At 46.6% G+C, this 19094-nt stretch overlaps 1 protein-coding gene across 1 annotated transcript in view; it reads right to left on the bottom strand.

The window, feature by feature from the left end:
- The window catches only part of LOC106560247 (PR domain zinc finger protein 5), a 50989-nt gene that overhangs the window by 12653 nt on the left and 19242 nt on the right, over nt 1-19094 (bottom strand). The window contains exon 13 of the mRNA XM_014122908.2: nt 11585-11678. Coding sequence (XP_013978383.1) covers nt 11585-11678 — 94 coding nt within the window. The remainder of the gene's footprint in view (nt 1-11584; nt 11679-19094) is intronic.

Raw genomic sequence — 19094 nt, forward strand, 5'->3', positions numbered from 1 at the left:
GTGTAATGATTTGGCAAGGAATGCTGCTTGTCTACAGTTTGGTTTGCGTATCCCATCAATTAGATTGGTTTTTATAGACAGTCATTTCTGTAGCCCTATAGAGCTTGTGTACGCAGCACCCATGCGTGTAGAGGGAGCGGTCAAATCGAAATTGAGTGAGAGACACGTAACGGAGGGAAAAGAGAATGTAGGGAGAAGTTGGCTAGGTTTCTTTTTTGTTGTGAGTCGGTAATGCACATAACAAATGGAAGGAACACGAGTCAATGTGAATTAACGGTTGTCTTCGGGACAAAATTTCACCTGCCCATTTTTGCACCAACGAAGCAGATTCCAGATGTCTTAAGACTCGTACACCGATTGCGTCCAACTGTAAATCACCTCATGTTTAAGCATTTTAATGCACGACCCCACTGAGCATTTCTCCTTAGCTAAGATAATCCATCCACCTGACAGGTATGGCATATCAAGAAGCTGATTAAGCAGCATGATAATTACATAGGTGCACCCTGTGCTGGGATCAATAAAAAGCCACTCTAAAATGTGTAGTTTTGTCACACAACACAATGCCACAAATGTCTCAAGTGTTGAGGGAGCGTGCAATTGGCATGCTGACTGCAGGAATGTCCACCAGAGCTGTTGCCAGATAATTGAATGTTCAGTTCTCTCCAACGTTGTTTTAGAGAATTTGGCAGTACGTCCAACCGGCCTCAAACACAGACCACGTGTAATCATGCCAGCCCAGCTTCTTCACCTTCGGGATCGTCTGAGTGGGGGTAGGGGGGTGCTGAGGAGTATTTATGTCTGTAATAAAGCCCTTTTGTGGGGAAAAACTCATTCTGATTGGCTGGGCCTGGCTCCCCAGTGGGTGGGCCTGTCTGACAAGTGGGTGGGCCTATGCCCTTCAAGGCATATCAAGAAGCTGATTAAACAGCATGATCATTACACAGGTCATTACGCACCCCTGCCCAGTCATATTAAATCCATAGATTGACTGATTTCCTTATATGAACTGTAACTCAGTAAAATATTTGAAATTGTTGCATGTGTAATTTTCCAAAACACTCACTTGTTGATATTTAGCTAACATTATAAAAGCAATATGAACTAGAGGAGACAATGGCCTGTGCTTAAATTGTATTTATTTTATTACAGATCATCGGTTTATATTGTGTTACTTTCGTCCCACCCTTCTCTCCTGTAACTTCTCTCAGGCTGACACCCAAGGCTAGCTAGCATGATACTTGATACCTGTGCTGCCATTTAGTCACTAGATAGGTTAAGAAAATTACATACTGTATGTTTCGAACCTTAAACAACTAAACCCAACTCTACAACTGAAAAACACTTCCAGTTCATTTTTTTTAAACTTACATCGCTCGAAACCCCTTTTTGTTGATAACTCGGTGAAACATTGTCAGACTGGGCAGTTTTTTGCAGGGAGGTTTTCCTCCACATTAGGAACGTGTAACACTACATGACCAAAAGTATGTGGACATTATATGCTGTAGTGTTAAGATTTCCCTTCACTGGAACTAAATGGCCTAGCCCGAACCATGAAAAACAGCCCCAGACCATTATTCCTCCTCCACCAAACTTTACAGTTGGCACTATCCATTGGGGCAGGTAGTGTTCTCCTGGAATCCGCCAAACTCAGATTCGTCCATCAGAGCTGCCAGATGGTGAAGCATGATTCACCACTCCAGAGAAAGTGTTTCCACACCACTCCAGCCGACACTTGGCATTGCGAATGGTGATCTTAGGCTTGTGTGCGGCTGCTCAGCAATGGAAACCCATTTCATGAAGCTCCTGACAAACAGTTATTGTGCTGACGTTGCTTCCATAGGCCGTTTGGAACTCGGTAGTGAGTGTTGCAACCGTGGACAGACAATTCTTACGCCCTACGCGCTTCAGCACTCGGCGGTCCCATTCTGTGAGCTTGTGTGGCCTTCCACTTTGCGGCTGAGCAGTTGTTGCTCCTAGACATTTCCACTTCACAATAACGGCACTTACAGTTGACAGGGGCAGCTCTAATAGGGCAGAAATTAGACGAACTGACTTGCTGGAAAGGTGGCATCATATGATGGTGCCACATTGAAAGTCACTGAGCTCTTCAGTACGGCCATTCTACTGCCAATGTTTATCTATGGAGATTGCATGGCTGCGTGCTCGATTTTAAACACCTGTCAGCAATGGGTGTGGCTGAAATAGCCGAATCCACTAATTTAGAAGGGGTGTCCACATACCTTTCTATATATAGTGTCCTTTCATCCCGGGTCACCCTTATTTTATGACATTTTCTTATCGTTTTAATAGTAAAAATATATTTTTAAATCCTGTTTAAACGTAAAGAAAAATTATCCATTTGTCACATCCCTACAACCCATACACAAGCTGGCCTGGCCCAGTGTAGCTGAGCTGAGCCTGGGCCCAATGGATCAAAGGCAGGCCAGCCTAACTCCCTGAGTTCCTATCTGAGCACGCTCCGTAAGATGGCAAAGATGATGTGACAGGCTGTCAGTCAAAGAGCCAGCAGACACGTGGATGTATTTACCCCAGAGCTGATCCTCAGCCCAGATAGCACAACCAGCACTGATTACCAGCACTGATTACCAACCTATATATGGAAGATGAGGTAACCCATATAACCGCAACGAAAATAACCGTTCCAAAGGAAAATACAGTACAATACATGTAAAGAAGTATTTTGGGGTTCCACCACAGCTATGTTACTGGTTCTGAACTATTGAAGTCAGAGGCAGAATATTCCTTTCACAGAGGCTCACAGTAAGTTATTGTTAACTACACCTCAACAGTCACGACCAGGTAACACAAGGAAACACCAAGGTATGAAACTAAAGACAGTGAAATTTGGCTCATTTCTGGGGTAATGGAATCAGGGTATTTTGGACAGAATGAGTCCCTTCTGAACAAGAGCTGCTCCTGCTGGTGTTAATGGAGCAGATCCAGGGGGAGACGTGAAACAGCTAAATGGTAACTTAATAAAACACTGCCTTAAGAGGGATACAGATTACTCTGTGTGTGTGTGTCCTTGCGGGTACCAAAATCTAATTTCTCATTCACTTTGTTGTAGCATAATCTCTCTTTAGTGACTAATTGTCAAAGAGAAAAAGAGAGTTTCTTTAATCAGATAGAGGAGGAATTGATGGGGGAGATATTTTGCTCTTGTATGTAATAAGGTTAATGAGCTGAGTGTCCCAGGGAGACGGAGAGTTAACATGCAGGGATGCTTATTCAATCAGAGGAACCACAACCACCCAGAGAGAGAAAGAGTACACAGCAGAGAAATATCACCCATAACAAACATTTAGCTCTGTTTGGGTCTATTTCACCACAGACACAACTTAGACCGGTTTTAAACTGAGCTTCCAGGTGAATGCCATTCACATCCACCTTGTGCTGTACGAAATGATGTGGTTTTGGGTTAAACACTATTGCTGTCGGTCTTCCATTACCAGACTTCATTGGGAGTGGACTAGCCAGCAAGTCTGCATCTTTTACAGATTCACTCATTTTCTGGGAGGAAAAAATATATATTTGTCATGTTTCAGAGTGTCAAATCTGTTTAAGTCTCCTCTAACTCAAGGGTGGGATTTTACTGGTTTGTTTTCATTTGTGTCTGTGTGTCTGCCCATTTCTTCCAACCCAGTACATTTTTATTAAAACCAGGCTAGCTATCACTTTGCTGTCCTTATAAATGTTCTTTTTTTTAATTTAACCTTTATTTAACTAGGCAAGTCAGTTAAGAACAAATTCTTATTTATAATGACGGCCTACACCGGCCAAACCCGGACGATGCTGGGCAATTGTGCATCGCCCTATGGGACTCCCAATCACAGCCGGTTGTGATACAGCCTGGATTCAAACCAGGGTGTCTGTATTGACGCCTCTGGCACTGAATGCCTTAGACCACTGCGCCGCTCGGGAGACCCAAAACCCCATAAACCAGGAGTGGCCACAGAGGTAGAATGGGCACACCAGACCGTCCTGTCTTATCCATCCAACATATAGCTTGTAAAGGGTTAACAACAGGCCTCATGTAAAGTGTGGAATGATCACACATTCAGAAACATGAGCAGAGAGGAGAGCTCAAAATCACAACCTCCGAATAAATCCCTGTTCTGCTCAATTTCAGCCTCTAGGATGCCTTTGTTGACAAACAGGAAAATCAGAATCCCAGACGAGCCATCTCTCACAGAGGAGAGAGAATCTGTCTGTTATGTAGCATAGTGGGGTATCAGGTTAAGGCTGGTCCTTTCCTTGGGGAGCCCTGGAGAAGGCGTGTGTTCTAATATGGTTGATACAGTGTGGTAGTGTGCTCTGACTGCCTCTGCTCTGCGGCTTGCAGCGCATCCCTCTCAGTAGGGGCAGAGGAGCAGGCTGAGTATAAACTGATATACTGTACAGACACCCCACTCTGCAAACGGAGCATTAGTCCTCACCATTGTTAACAGCAGGGTACAATGTGGTCACTATGATCAAACTTACGTAAATGTTCAGTAACATTATCCTCCTTCCACAGTTGACTGACACACAACCCCAACCCTTTGGCACCACTCACACCAAACCAGACCAGCTCTCTCTAACACATGCCTGATGACCAGAATACCCCCGAAAAGATCAGCTCAATCCTTTACAGGATACAAACATGGACCAGAACCAATAGCGATCATTTCAGGAATCATTTCCTTGAGGTGGCATGGTTCATATGAGAGGCGCTATGTCCTTTCAGTTGAACACTAATGTAACTGGAAACCATTCACTTATTATCTAGATTGTTGGGGATTATGTGGTGAGGCTGGGATCTGTGTGGTGGAGATGGTAATTGATTTAGTATGCGCTGAAATGGGACACCATCTCTCTGTGACCCTGGGTGTCTCTCTGCCACCCACCCCCCACTGTGCTCCTTACACCCCTTGTCTGCTAATCGATCCGTTTGGCACCCCTAACAGTGTGCCTGTGTGTGTGTGTGTGTGTGTGTGTGTGTGTGTGTGTGTGTGTGTGTGTGTGTGTGTGTGTGTGTGTGTGTCTGGTAAGCAGATGGTCTTGCTCGTCGCATGTCTGCCACACAGCGTTCGTGTTACGGAGAACGCTTTGTAGCTCCAGGCCCTAGTCTGAAAGACATTATCGCTGTCCATCAGAAATGTATTCCTGGCTTCCTCCAGTCCAACAAGACACTGGCGCTCCCCGGCCCCTCTCTCTCTCTGCATGCCAGCAGGGGCCACTGAGGTAATGTGATATCGATCTGTTTTATCCGATAAGCAATTTGCCTTTGATCAGCCCCAGAAACACTCAACAACTTTACACTTGGCCTTGCCATTATGGCCAGGGCCCCCAAAGACTGCTCTACTTCCTCAAACATTTCTCTTAAACTGGCCCATGTGAGAGTACCTGTATCACAGAACTTCACGCTCTGCCCTCGGCTCTACCACACACCACAATGATCCATACCTTAAAACTACCCTCACCATTTAACTTTTTCAGTGGAAACTATCCTCCTTAGGCCTTAAGAGAGGAGGAGATGAGGAGAGAAACTTGTCTCTGGGACAGACTGTACTATTATAACCAGGGGACCTCAGATATCAACATGACATCATGTCCCTACAGGCTGACAAAAACACAGAGACAAACAGACATAAATAAGTGGTCCTTCAGTGTTTTGCAGAGGTCTGCCAGATGTACATTTGAACTGCATGTTGTGACCAGAGACACTACTGCATACTTAACAACTGTCAAGACACTGGTCTCCAGCAGAGTACATTTCCCGTAGAATTATCCATCGTTTTCAGTCCAGAAGACACAGAGCCACTCCTCACTCTGGTCTGGACTCTGAGAGGGAAACTCAAGACATCTGCTTCACTGTCTTTATAATGACATACAGTACCATATCTTTACACACATCATGCAGAGGGATGGATCATGGGTGGAATGACTCAAACATTTTACTTCTCTTGTATCTTGCACAGAGGACACAGATTTTTTAAAACTAAACTACTAATTAATCTCTATGTTTAACCAATAACTGTAAAGTTCACCATTTTAATGTACGTAGGTTGAGCCAATCATACATTTGGAACCCTAAATGTTACAATTCCAGAAACGTAATCCAAAATATAAAATCTCACAAAGAACTTCTCTGTTTAGAGACACTAAATAGTTGAACTGGGTAATTCCATAAGTGACAATTTGCGAGCGTTAAACTATGACATTTGCTATGATGTCAGTAACACTCAGGCCACTGGGTTTTGTAAACATTTCTTTTGGCGTAAGCACCTTGGTCAACCCCAGGACTACCATATAACATCACTGCACACTGTAGAAAACTCAGTCACACTGACCAATTATCTATTTATGCTCATTTGCATTTACACCAGTTTTATGCCAAGATGAATCATCTGGTGAATTAATACTTAATTTTCTCTGGAGTCACCTGTAATGTCCCCACCCCCTTCCACTTTTCAATTTAGAATGGAAGGATTTCTGATTGGGACTTTCAGACATGGAGTTTGGTGGAGGAGGTCCCCTGGATGCCCATGACATCACCAGCAGTACTCTGGGGAGAAGTGTCCCACCCGCTCTGTCTGCCTGGAATAATGCTTGTGAATCAATCAACAGCTAAATTCCATGTTACTATGTGTTAGCCAAACAACATCCAAAATTAATGGGATGGCCATTCATTTCCTCATAAACAGGCCATACTATTAGCGCATTCAATGGAGCACTTCGATGGTTTTTCAATTCAAAGTGTGCTATAAATTCAATTATTAGAGTTTATACATAACCTCTCCAAAATATTTTTTGCAATTCTGTGATGACCAGTGTCCAGTGAAACAGTGATTACCAGTGTCCAGTGAAACAGTGATTACCAGTGTCCAGTGAAACAGTGATTACCAGTGTCCAGTGAAACAGTGATTACCAGTGTCCAGTGAAACAGTGATTACCAGTGTCCAGTGAAACAGTGATTACCAGTGTGCAGTGATAACTGCTCCCGGGGGAAAAAACCTGCTGTGACAAAACCTTGCAAAGCATCCAGTGTGTTTATTGTTTATCAGGTAAATAAGTGAAGCTGTGATGTTCCTGTGAAGGGACACTGGTAAAACAAAGGATACCAGGCTTTAACTTAGTACCATCCAGAGAGGCTGTCAACATACAGGCCTTTAACCTCAGCTGGGGGCTTCCTTTAAGGAGATGATTGACAGGGAGAGATGCCACGTTAAAGGTTTATTTACAGAACTAGCAGCCACATGAACAAAACGACACCTAGTAGTGTACAGAGACAACACAAGTCTTTCATAAATGTCTTGTTTTTTTACACAGTTTGTCTTACAGAACATGATAAGTGTCCTTCCTTTTTAACTGTACTTAACAAAGCCAAATAGACATGCACTAGTCATGCCTCTGTCTTCCTCTACCCCAATTACCCCAATTAAAATCTCTACCCTAATTAAAATACGCCCACTACTGGTTCAGTTCATACAGCATCACTTGTAAGCCCACACTATGCATTCCCTGTATATTTCATGCATAATGCTACACTAACGAACACTTCAAAGCTGTTCTGGAAAGAACAGTATGTATGTCCAACAAATAACTCCTCAATGTGAGAGAACAAAATTAGCCTTGTTGAGGTTTTTTTAATGGGAATAACACACTTTTCCTAAACTTTCTTTACACAAGAAACAACAAAAGCTTGGGCAAGTGAGTTCTGGGCTATAGAAAGAGAGGACAGAGTTACAGCCAGTCAGGGTCAAGGGTCATCCCGCTGTATGCTTTCTTGGAGTGGTCTTCTCTCTCTTCTCTCCTTCCTCTTTTCTTTCTTTGAGGTGTCCCCTCCGCTCCCACCCCTCCCGCTGCATTCCCCCACAGCCCCGCTCTTTTGTTTATTCTATATAAATACAAACAGCCTCATCCATGTTCCACACACACACCAAATACACACACACACTCTTTATTTTGTGCCTTTGGAACCTATAGAGAGGGTGAGTAGAACTGAGCTAGCAATGAAATGGTTTCAGACTAAATCCTTACCTAAATAAGTAGGAATAGGCATTAGGTTAATAGATATTTAGTTATAGATAAATTAGCACATTATAAAAACAGTCAAAAGGCATTTGATTGCTTAATCATAGAGCCCTGATTAGGTAGATATGACTGGAAGATGGGACATAATTCATTAAATTGGATGGTGGTCAGTGGTAGTAGTGATGGTCGTGATAGTGATTGATGCACTAGTGATGTGTGTGCTTTGGATCTCAATGGCAGAAAAGCCCATGGAAAATCTTTTGTACTAAAAAGCTGCAAACACATTCTAGAGATTAAGGGGATTGGGGAAGAGAAATCACCATTGTTTGTTGGGAGCTACGTAGCCTGAGAGCATGTATGTGGCATGACTGGAGTGAGGATTCAATCTCACATACAGGGAAGACAAGAGGAGAACTGTCACGGCTGTCTGAAGGATCGGACCAAAATGCAGCGTGTTTGTAGTTCCACATTTTTATTTATTCGTGAAATGTAATGCAATACACTAAATAACTGAATATACAAAAACAACAAACCGTGACGCAGAGAGAAACAAACACTATTCAAAAGATAATAACCCACAAAACAGGAAGAGAAAAAAAACCTACTTAAATATGATCTCCAATCAGAGGCAACGAGGATCAGCTGCCTCCAATTGGAGATTAACCCAAACAACCCCAACATAGAAATATAAAAACTAGAACTTAAACATAGAAATAGAAAACATAGAAAAACACAAAACACCCCCTGTCACGCCCTGACCTACTCTACTATAGAAAATGACATCTTACTAGGGTCAGGACGTGACAGTACCCCCCCCCCAAAGGTGCAGACTCCGAATGCAACAAACCAACAAAAAAACACCACAAAACAAAAGGGAGGGTAGGGAGGGTGATAATTGTCTATGGCGGCTCAAATGCAGTCCACATAACCTTAACCTCCAGCATAGGAGGCGGCTCCGGTTCTGGGCGTACTCCCCGCTCCACCCGCTGATCCCTCCGCTCTAGTACCACCGAACCGTGGATCTTCGGAGGAGGAACCGGACTGTAGATCATCGCTGGAGGTTCCGGGCTGCGGCCCGCCGTCTCAGGAGGTTCCGGGCTGCGGGCCGCCGTCTCAGGAGGTTCCGGGCTGCGGCCCGCCGTCTCAGGAGGTTCCGGGCTGCGGGCCCGGCCCGTCTCAGGAGGCTTCATTCGTGGGCTGGAATAGGTCTCGCCGGACTAGGAAAGTTGCTGGGAGTCCTGGACGGCGTCTCTGGGAGTCCGGGCTGCGGGAACGCCGCTGCCTGGACAGGGAGGTTCCGGGAGTCCTGACGGGAACGCTCGGGAGTCCTGACTAGGAGGTTCGGGAGTCCTGGACTGCGGGAACGCCGTCTGGGAGGTCCGGGCTGCGGGAGCCGCCGTCTCAGGAGGTTCCGGGCTGCGGGGAGCCGTCTCAGGGAGTCCTGGACTAGCGGGCCGTCTCTGGGAGTCCGTGGACCATGGGATCATCTCTGAAGGCTTCGTGGACTATGGAGTCCTGGGTCTACAGGGAACGTCTCTGGGAGTCCTGGACTAGGGAACGTCGCTGGGAGTCCTGGACTAGGGAACGTCTCTGGGAGACCTGGACTAGGAAACGTCGCTGGGAGTCCTGGACTAGGGAACGTCTCTGGGAGTCCTGGACTAGGGAACGTCGCTGGAGGCTTCCTTCGTGGAGCTGGAATAGGTCTCACCGGACTGGGGAACGTCGCTGGGAGTTCTGGACTAGGGAACGTCCCTGGAGGCTCCGGACTGGAGAGCATCGCCGGAGGCCAGGTGCACAGAGCAGGCACAGGGTAGACTGGGTCATGGAGGCGCACTGGAGATCTGGAGCTTATGGCTGGCACAACCCGTCCTGGCTGGATAACCTCCGTAGCCCGACAAGCGCGAGGCGTTGTGACAGGTCGCACAGGTTTGTATTGGCGAACTGGGGTTACCGTGCGTAGAGCTGGCACAGGATAACCAGGGCCGAGAAAACGCACCGGAGACCAGGAACACTGAGCAGGCATACTCCTTCCTGGCTGAATGCCACCTCTAGCACGGCACCTGTGAGGAGCTTGCACCGAGCGCACCGGGCTGTAGCTGCGCACTTGCGACACAGTGCGTATCTCAGCATAACTTGGTGCTTGCTCGGTCACTCGCCCCCCACGGTAAGCACAGGGAGTTGGCTCAGGTCTCCAACCTGACTCTGCCAATCTCCCCGTGTGCCCCCCCCAAAAAAAAATTGGGGGCTGCCTCTCGCACTTGCCTCGCCGTTGGTATCGTGGCTCCTCTCGTCATCGCTCTGCTCTCGCTGCCTCCACCTGTTCCCATGGAAGGCGATCCCATCCAGCCTGGATCTCCTCCCATGTCCAGGATCCCTTGCCGTCCAGAACTTCCTCCCAGGTCCATTCTCTCCCACGCTGCTTGGTCCTTTTATGGTGGGTTATTCTGTCACGGCTGTCTGAAGGATCGGACCAAAATGCAGCGTGTTTGTAGTTCCACATTTGTATTTATTCGTGAAACGTAATGCAATACACTAAATAACTGAACATACAAAAACAACAAACCGTGACGCAGAGAGAAACAAACACTACTCAAAAGATAATAACCCACAAAACAGGAAGAGAAAAAAACCCTACTTAAATATGATCTCCAATCAGAGGCAATGAGGATCAGCTGCCTCCAATTGGAGATTAACCCAAACAAACCCCAACATAGAAATATAAAAACTAGAACTTAAACATAGAAATAGAAAACATAGAAAAACACAAAACACCCCCTGTCACGCCCTGACCTACTCTACTATAGAAAATGACATCTTACTAGGGTCAGGACGTGACAAGAACAGGAAAGATAGGTGGGGAAAGACAGAGGAGAGAGAATAGGGAGGATAGGCGGGGAAAGACAGGGGAGAGAGAAAAGGAAGGCTAGGTGGAGAAAGACAGGGGAGAGAGAAAAGGAAGGATAGGTGGGGAAAGACGGGAGAGAAAAAGGAAGGCTAGGTGGGGAAAGACAGGGGAGAGAGAAAAGGAAGGATAGGTGGGGAAAGACAGGGGAGAGAGAAAAGGAAGAATAGGTGGGGAAAGACAGTGGAGAGAACAGGAAAGATCAATGGGGAAAGACAGGGGAGAGAACAGGAAAGATCGGTGGGGAAAGACAGGGGAGAGTCTAAGTGGGAGAGAGGCAAGAGCCAAAAAGACAAGTAGAAGTAGAGAAATAAAAAGAAAGGGAGGGAGGGAGGGGTAGATGGAAGGAGTGTGTGACTGTGCCAGGTCTGTGCACTAGTCTGTTGGTAAGGAAACACACAGGAATGTGTAGCTCTCCAGTTCAAGGCGGTTTAATGAACATACACTCTGGGACACTGTTACAATTCTGGGCTCTGGGGAGCAGGCTAGCGGGCTGGTAGGGTGGATCTGGTAGACTGGATTGGTCGATCTCACACCGTTTTACAGTTTGTGACGTTCAATGACAGTTGATGAATTTAACCAAACTATTAGGACAATATAGTTGAAATTGTCCAAATGACCGGTTATGGAAGGCCTACTGACCTGTATGGCTGCGGATGTGAACCCTCAAAGTTCCATTGCTGGCAAACTTCTGTCCACAATATGGGCAGATCTTCTCCTTTTCCCCTGTGTGCGTCTGGTATGGAAAAGATCAGAAAACATATTGTTTGTATTTAGGAAAGACAATTGGAACATGAAGTGGTACAACTTTGCCTCATTACAGAGCACACAGTGATCACTGGTAGAGCATACCCATCACTTGGATACTATGAGCACTGCTAATACACTTGGATACTAAACAGAGAAGCTCTTAAAGTCCAGTTAAATGCCCCATGGTTATATACCATTTACAAAGTATTTTTAATAAAGTGTTGGATAAATGATCAAAGTTGTTTAATGTACTGTATATTGTCAACAACAACAAAAAAGACAAAGTCGACCGTATGCAGGGTGAATTCAAGGGTGGTCTTCTGACAAATATTTGATGTCAGTCATTTAACCAGAGACCCTGTTCAGCACTGGGAGCATCTACCCCACTGAAAAACCAGACCACACTGCTGCTAGACACTGGTGTTCATGGGAACTCTACAGCTCTCCAATGGGAACTCAAAAGGCTCTGAACTCTATAGGTTCTGAATTCAACAGGCTCTCCAATGGGAACTCTACAGCTCTCCAATGGGAACTCAACAGCTCTCCAATGGGAACTATACAGGCTCTGAATTCTACAGGCTCTCCAATGGGAACTCTATAGGCTCTGAACTCTACAGCTCTTCAATGAGAACTATACAGGCTCTGAACTCTACAGCTCTCCAATAAGAACTCTATAGGCTCTGAGCTCTACAGCTCTCCAATGAGAACTCTATACACTCTGAACTCTATAGGCTCTCCAATGAGAACTATACAGGCTCTGAACTCTACAGCTCTCCAATGAGAACTCTACAGGCTCTCCAATAAGAACTATACAGGCTCTCCAATGAGAACTATGCAGGCTCTGAACTCTACAGGCTCTCCAATGAGAACTATGCAGGCTCTGAACTCTACAGCTCTCCAATGAGAACTATACAGGCTCTCCAATGGGAACTATACAGGCTCTGAATTCTACAGGCTCTCCAATGGGAACTCTATAGGCTCTGAACTCTACAGCTCTCCAATGAGAACTATACAGGCTCTGAACTCTACAGCTCTCCAATAAGAACTCTATAGGCTCTGAGCTCTACAGCTCTCCAATGGGAACTCAAAAGGCTCTGAACTCTACAGGTCTCCAATTAAACTCTATAGGTTCTGAATTCAACAGGCTCTCCAATGGGAACTCTACAGGCTTTGAACTCTACAGGCTCTCCAATGAGAACTATACAGTGTCATGACGTTGGCCTGTGGGTAAGGTTTATGACCCCCCCCATAAATACCTTTCTCCCTTCCCCTCTCTTACTGACCCTACTGAAGGACTGCTGTCCTGTTAAATATAGAGAGTCTGGGAACATCAAACAAATGGGGAAAGGAACCATATTTTGGTAATAAAACCAGTTGGAAATATGCTTGATAACGTAATGAGTATGTATGTCAGTTCGCTTGTCATCTGAGACATTATGACTGATGACAGGACGACATAAACGGTACCTGAGAAAGTATACACTCTCTAGTTATCAGAGTAACATGGAATTGTTATGCAATTGAAATGTTTGATATTGAAATTGTTTGTTAGGAGATTAAATGTAATTTTAGCTTCCAAATGAGAGAATTGGGTTTTCATAAGGAAAGTGCCCTGCTTGATCAGTGGCCCACCCCTGTGAAGAGGAGGGGTTATAAACGATGAAACACATCCTTCCCCCCTCTCCACTATATAAGCTTTTGACGAAAAGATAACCAGGTGGTTCCAGTACGGGAGGTCTGCAGCCTCTACGTTAGAAGGACACACATGTCAACTAAGCCAACCTCGGCGTGAGCTATGGTACGAATGGTATGAACTTTGAGCTTATTCACTACAGAAGTGATACTTCCTAGCCGCTGTAGACGTGGGCTAGGAAAGGACGGACGACGGATCCAGTCTAACAGACGGACGAAGATACCACCACGTATCCAATTTACCACCAGAGACATTCTTAAGAGTTTACAGGAAGATCTGTTGGCCAACCCGGCCAGCATCTACGACCAATCTACCGAAGCGCAGCTCAGAGTAAATATTTATTGCATTTTCCTTTTCCAAATGGGCGGTAATTTAGAATGCATAAGATAATGTATTTACGATAGCCTAGCTGCTGTTTCTCTGTTCCTAAATCTTCCCGCTCTTTCATTCAAGCCCAACCCCCTTTCCTTTGTGTAACCAGCCATGATACAGGTTCCGTCCACCAGGACGTTTTCTGTATGACATCATTTGTATTCTGTGTATATGTAATTCTGTGTGATTAGTTTAGGTATTTAGTAAATAAATAATTAAACCCAATTTTGTTTTGCTGATTCAACTTGTTAGCCAGGGTTCGTGAAGATAGCCAAGAATTTACAACTTTCATTATGAGACTGAAAATAAGACAAGGGTTAATATTGACTGCTATCGATGTAAAATATTACAAAGTATTTTAAGAGTTTATTCGGAAGATAACGGCTCTATAAACGTTCTTCCGTGGTGCCCCGACTTTCTAGTTAATTACATTTACATGATTAGCTTAATCAGGTAATATTAATTACAGAGAAATAATTTCATAAGTTAGCATGTCATATCACTTAATCCGGCATAGCCAAAGACACGACAACAGGCTCTGAACTCTACAGCTCTCCAATGAGAACTATACAGGCTCTGAACTCTATAGGCTCTCCAATGAGAACTATGCAGGCTCTGAACTCTACAGGCTCTCCAATGAGAACTATACAGGCTCTGAACTGTACAGGCTCTCCAATGAGAACTATGCAGGCTCTGAACTCTACAGCTCTCCAATGAGAACTATACAGGCTCTCCAATGAGAACTATACAGGCTCTGAATTCTACAGGCTCTCCAATGAGAACTATGCAGGCTCTGAACTCTACAGCTCTCCAATGAGAATATACAGGCTCTCCAATGAGAACTATACAGGCTCTGAATTCTACAGGCTCTCCAATGAGAACTATACAAGCTCTGAACTCTATAGGCTCTCCAATGACAACTATACAGGCTCTGAACTCTATAGGCTCTCCAATGACAACTATACAGGCTCTCCAATAAGAACTCTACAGGCTCTCCAATGAGAACTATACAGGCTCTGAACTGTACAGGCTCTCCAATGAGAACTATACAGGCTCTGAACTCTACAGGCTCTCCAATGAGAACTATACAGGCTCTGAACTCTGCAGCTCTCCAATGAGAACTCTACAGGCTCTCCAATGAGAACTATACAGGCTCTGAACTCTACAGGCTCTCCAATGAGAACTATGCAGGCTCTGAACTCTACAGGCTCTCCAATGAGAACTATACAGGCTCCTAACTCTACAGGCTCTCCAATGAGAACTATACAGGCTCTGAACTCTACAATCAATAACTAAATCAATCAAATGTATTTACAAAGTCCTTCTTACATCAGCTGATGTCACAAAGTGCTGTACAGAAACCCAGCCTAAAACCCCAAACAGCAAGCAATGCAGGTGTAGAAGCACAGTGGCTAGGAAGAACTCCCTAGAAAGGCCAGAACCTAAGAAACCTAGAGAGGAACCTGGCTATGAGGGGTGGAGATTATAACATGGCCAAGATGTTAATAGATGACCAGCAGGGTCAAATAATAATACAGGCTCTCCAATGAGAATTCTACAGGCTCTACATGGGAACCCTACAGGCTGACTAGTGGTTTCATTGAAGTCTTTCTCCTGGAAGCTGGATTAAAGAATCCAAACAATGCAGGCCTCTCATTAGAGTCAAAGAGCCAGGAGGGTGAGGGGCAGGATGGAGACCAGATAGATCTGCTCTGCTTGCATTCCTCTCCTCCTCCCTCTCATCCTGCTTTCTCCCCTTGCTCCTCAAACACACTCAGGTCAGTCTTTTCTCTGAGCTCCAGACTGGGAGGCACTATATGTACGCACAAAGGAGAATGTGTACAAAGAGAGGAGCGTGCTGCACCCCCCCAGCAAGCCTAAATGTTCTCACCCTCTTTCTTTCCTCCTTCATTCTCCTTCACTCCCTCTCTTTCTTACTCTCTGCTGAAAGGTAGGTATGTTGTGAATTCTGCTGCTGGCCTGATGTCAATTCCACAGAATAAACACAAGTATAAGATGCTCAAATGCTGAGTGACAGTTTAAACAGCAGTACAACAATATAGACAGGAGTACCCCCTTTCTATCCTCCTCTTCTCTCCATCCCCCATCACCCCCTGCATCCCACGCCACCGGCGTTATGTTACATAAGCCCTTTCCTTCATTCTCCCTCTCTCACACACACGGACAGATGTCTTCCAGATGCCTCAATGTACAATTGTTTGGTTTGTTGTTTGTAGGACAAGGAGAAATATCACTGGTATTCTTACTTCCTAAAAGGCTTCATATAGTTTTCCCTATGGAACATAATGTTCCAAAACAAAACTTTTCAAGGTATTGGGGTTAGACGTAATCATTAAACCATCCTTGTAATATGGATGTGACATTAATAACTTGGCTGACACCGCTGTCATTTCTTCACACACAAAACAAAAATAATATACCGGTACTGCAGACCCCGGATGCAACTCACACAAATAACCCAAAATAACCCCCAAAACAAAATAAATCCCAAAACTACATGGGAGGGAAGGGAGGGTGGCCACCGTCACCGACGGTGCTCCTGCAACACCCCCCCTTTCCCCAATACTCCCCCCTCAGGAGGTACCTCAGGAGCTGGACGCAGACCCCGCTCCACCCCTGGCTCACTCCACTCACATAACGTCTCTACAGCGATGTCCCTCTCCGTCAACCCCGGACTGTATGGCGACTCTGGGAGCTCCGGACCGTAGGGCGACTCTGGGAGCTCCGGACCGTAGGGCGACTCTGGGAGCTCCGGACCGTAGGGCGACTCTGGGAGCTCCGGACCGTAGGGCGTCTCTCCTGGTTGCGGACAGTGGGCCGTCTCTCCTGGTTGCGGACAGTGGGCCGTCTCTCCTGGTTGCCGGACAGTCTGGACGAGGCACTGTTGCCGGACACTCTGGACGAGGCACTGTTGCCGGACACTCTGGACGAGGCACTGTTGCCGGACACTCTGGACGAGGCACTGTTGCCGGAAACTCTGGACGAGGCACTGTTGCCGGAAACTCTGGACGAGGCACTGTTGCCGGACACTCTGGACGAGGCACTGTTGCCGGACACTCTGGACGAGGCACTGTTGCCGGAAACTCTGGACGAGGCACTGTTGCCGGACACTCTGGACGAGGTACTTTCGTCGGAAGCTCGGGACTGGGCTGACGCACTGAAAGCCTGATGCGTGGGGCTGGTAGTGGATGTACCATACTGGGGACATGCACCTCAGGGCTAGTGCCGGGAGCAGGAACAGGACCAGTTGGACTGGGCTGACGCACTGGAAGCCTGGTGCTGGTTTAGGAGACGCCAGACTACGCACCTCAGGGTCAGCACGAGAAGCAGGAACTGGATACACCGGGACATGGGTAAGCACTGGAGGTCTGGAGCGCACCTCTTGCACAACCCGTCCTGGCTGGATGGAAATAGCAGCCCTGCACGAGCGGAGTGCTGGTACAGGGCGAACTGGGCTGTGAAGAGGCCTGATGGTTGCCGTGCATAGCAGGCGTAGGGTAGCCTGGGCCTAGGAGGCGCACTGGTGGCCAGATGCGCTGAGCAGGCATCCTCCTTCCAGGCTGGATGCCCACTCCAGCACGGCACCTGCGAGGGGCTGGGATCGCTCGAACCGGACTGTGCGTGCGCATGGGCGAGATCGTGCGCACTACCGCATACTCCGGCGCTCTCCACTCCAAATGCTTCCCATAATAAGCACGGGGAGCTGGCTTAGGGCTCACCCTTGGCCCAGCTAAACTACCCGTGTGCCCCCCAAATTTTTTATTGGGGGTGCCTCTCGTGCTTCCCCATCGGCGCGTACAAAGCTTCATACCGGCGCCGCTCCACCTTGGCTGCCTCTATCTCCTCCGGTGGGCGACGATATTCCCCAGCCTGGTGCCATGGTCCAGCCCCGTCCAGAATTTCCTCCATGTCCATGATTTCACTGGGCTCTGTTGCAGCTCCCTCCTCCGCTGCTTGGTCCGTGTTTGGTGGGAGATTCTGTCACGGGTGTCGTAGGGTGTAGACCAAAACACAGCGGGAAAATGTATACTCATCTTCTTTTTATTGAGTGAAGAAGGAAAACACATACAACGTATACAAAAACAAACGAACTAGACAGTCTCGTCAGGCATAACGCAAAACAAGAAACAATCTCCCACAAAATCCCATGACAAACAAACTCCTAATTATAGGACCTTCAATCAGAGGCAACGATAACCAGCTGCCTCCAATTGAAGGTCCAACCCCAATTAACTAAACAAAGAACTACAATAGACTAGACAGAACATAGAAATACATTAACATAGAACATAGACTAACAAACCCCAAACCACATAAACCAAACACCCCTCTACCTAAATACATAGCCCGAACCACATAAAACAAACACCCCCTGCCACGTCCTGATCAAATTACAATAACAAATAACCCCTATTACTGATCAGGACGTGACAGATGGCACAAGCGGGGAGCCCAGCGTGTTGCAGTAGTCCAGACGGGAGATGACAAGTGCCTGGATTAGGACCTGCGTCACTTCCTGTGTGAGGAAAGGTTGTACTCTACGGATGTTGTACCTGCAGGAGCGAGTCACTGCTTTGATGTTTACAGAGAACGACAGGGTGTTGTCCAGGGCCACGCCAAGGATCTTTGCACTCTGGAAGGGTGACACTGTGGAGTTGTCAACTGTGATGGAGAGGTCTTTGAGCTGGCAGGTCCTTTCCCGGAAAGAAGAGCAGCTCCGTCTTGTCGAGGTTGAGCTTGAGGTGGTGGGCCGACATTCAAGTTGAATATCTGCCAGGCACGCAGGGATGCGTGTCGTCACCTGGGTGTCAGAAGGGGGAAGGAGAAAAGTAGTTGAGTGTCATCCGCATAGCAGTGATAGGAGAGACCATGTGAGGATATGACAGAGCCGAGGGACTTGGTGTAGAGAGAGAAAAGGAAATGACCAAGAGCCCTGGGGGACACCAGTAGTGAGGAGACTACGTGGTGCAGACACAGATCCTCTCCATGTCACCTGGTAGGAGCAGCCTGCCAGGTAGGATGCAATCCAAGAGTGTGCAGAGCCTGAGACGCCCAGCCCTGAGGGTGGAGAGGAGGATCTGATGGTTCACAGTGGCGACGGCACACACTACATGGCAGAGAGCGAGAAAACACATGCTCCATGTAGGGGAGACAGGGGGCAAATGTTAAACCTTGAATTTCTCCACAGAAACAAGCTAGAGTGATGAAAGTCTATCATTACATGCCATTCAGGTTCTCTCCCTGCTCTCACTATGTGCACCTTTATCAGCAAATGTTTGTTTTAGTTTTTTCGACCAGCTGTATTTTTCTTTTACT

Source organism: Salmo salar, chromosome ssa10 (assembly GCF_905237065.1).
Source record: "Salmo salar chromosome ssa10, Ssal_v3.1, whole genome shotgun sequence".
Taxonomy (NCBI): domain Eukaryota; kingdom Metazoa; phylum Chordata; class Actinopteri; order Salmoniformes; family Salmonidae; genus Salmo; species Salmo salar.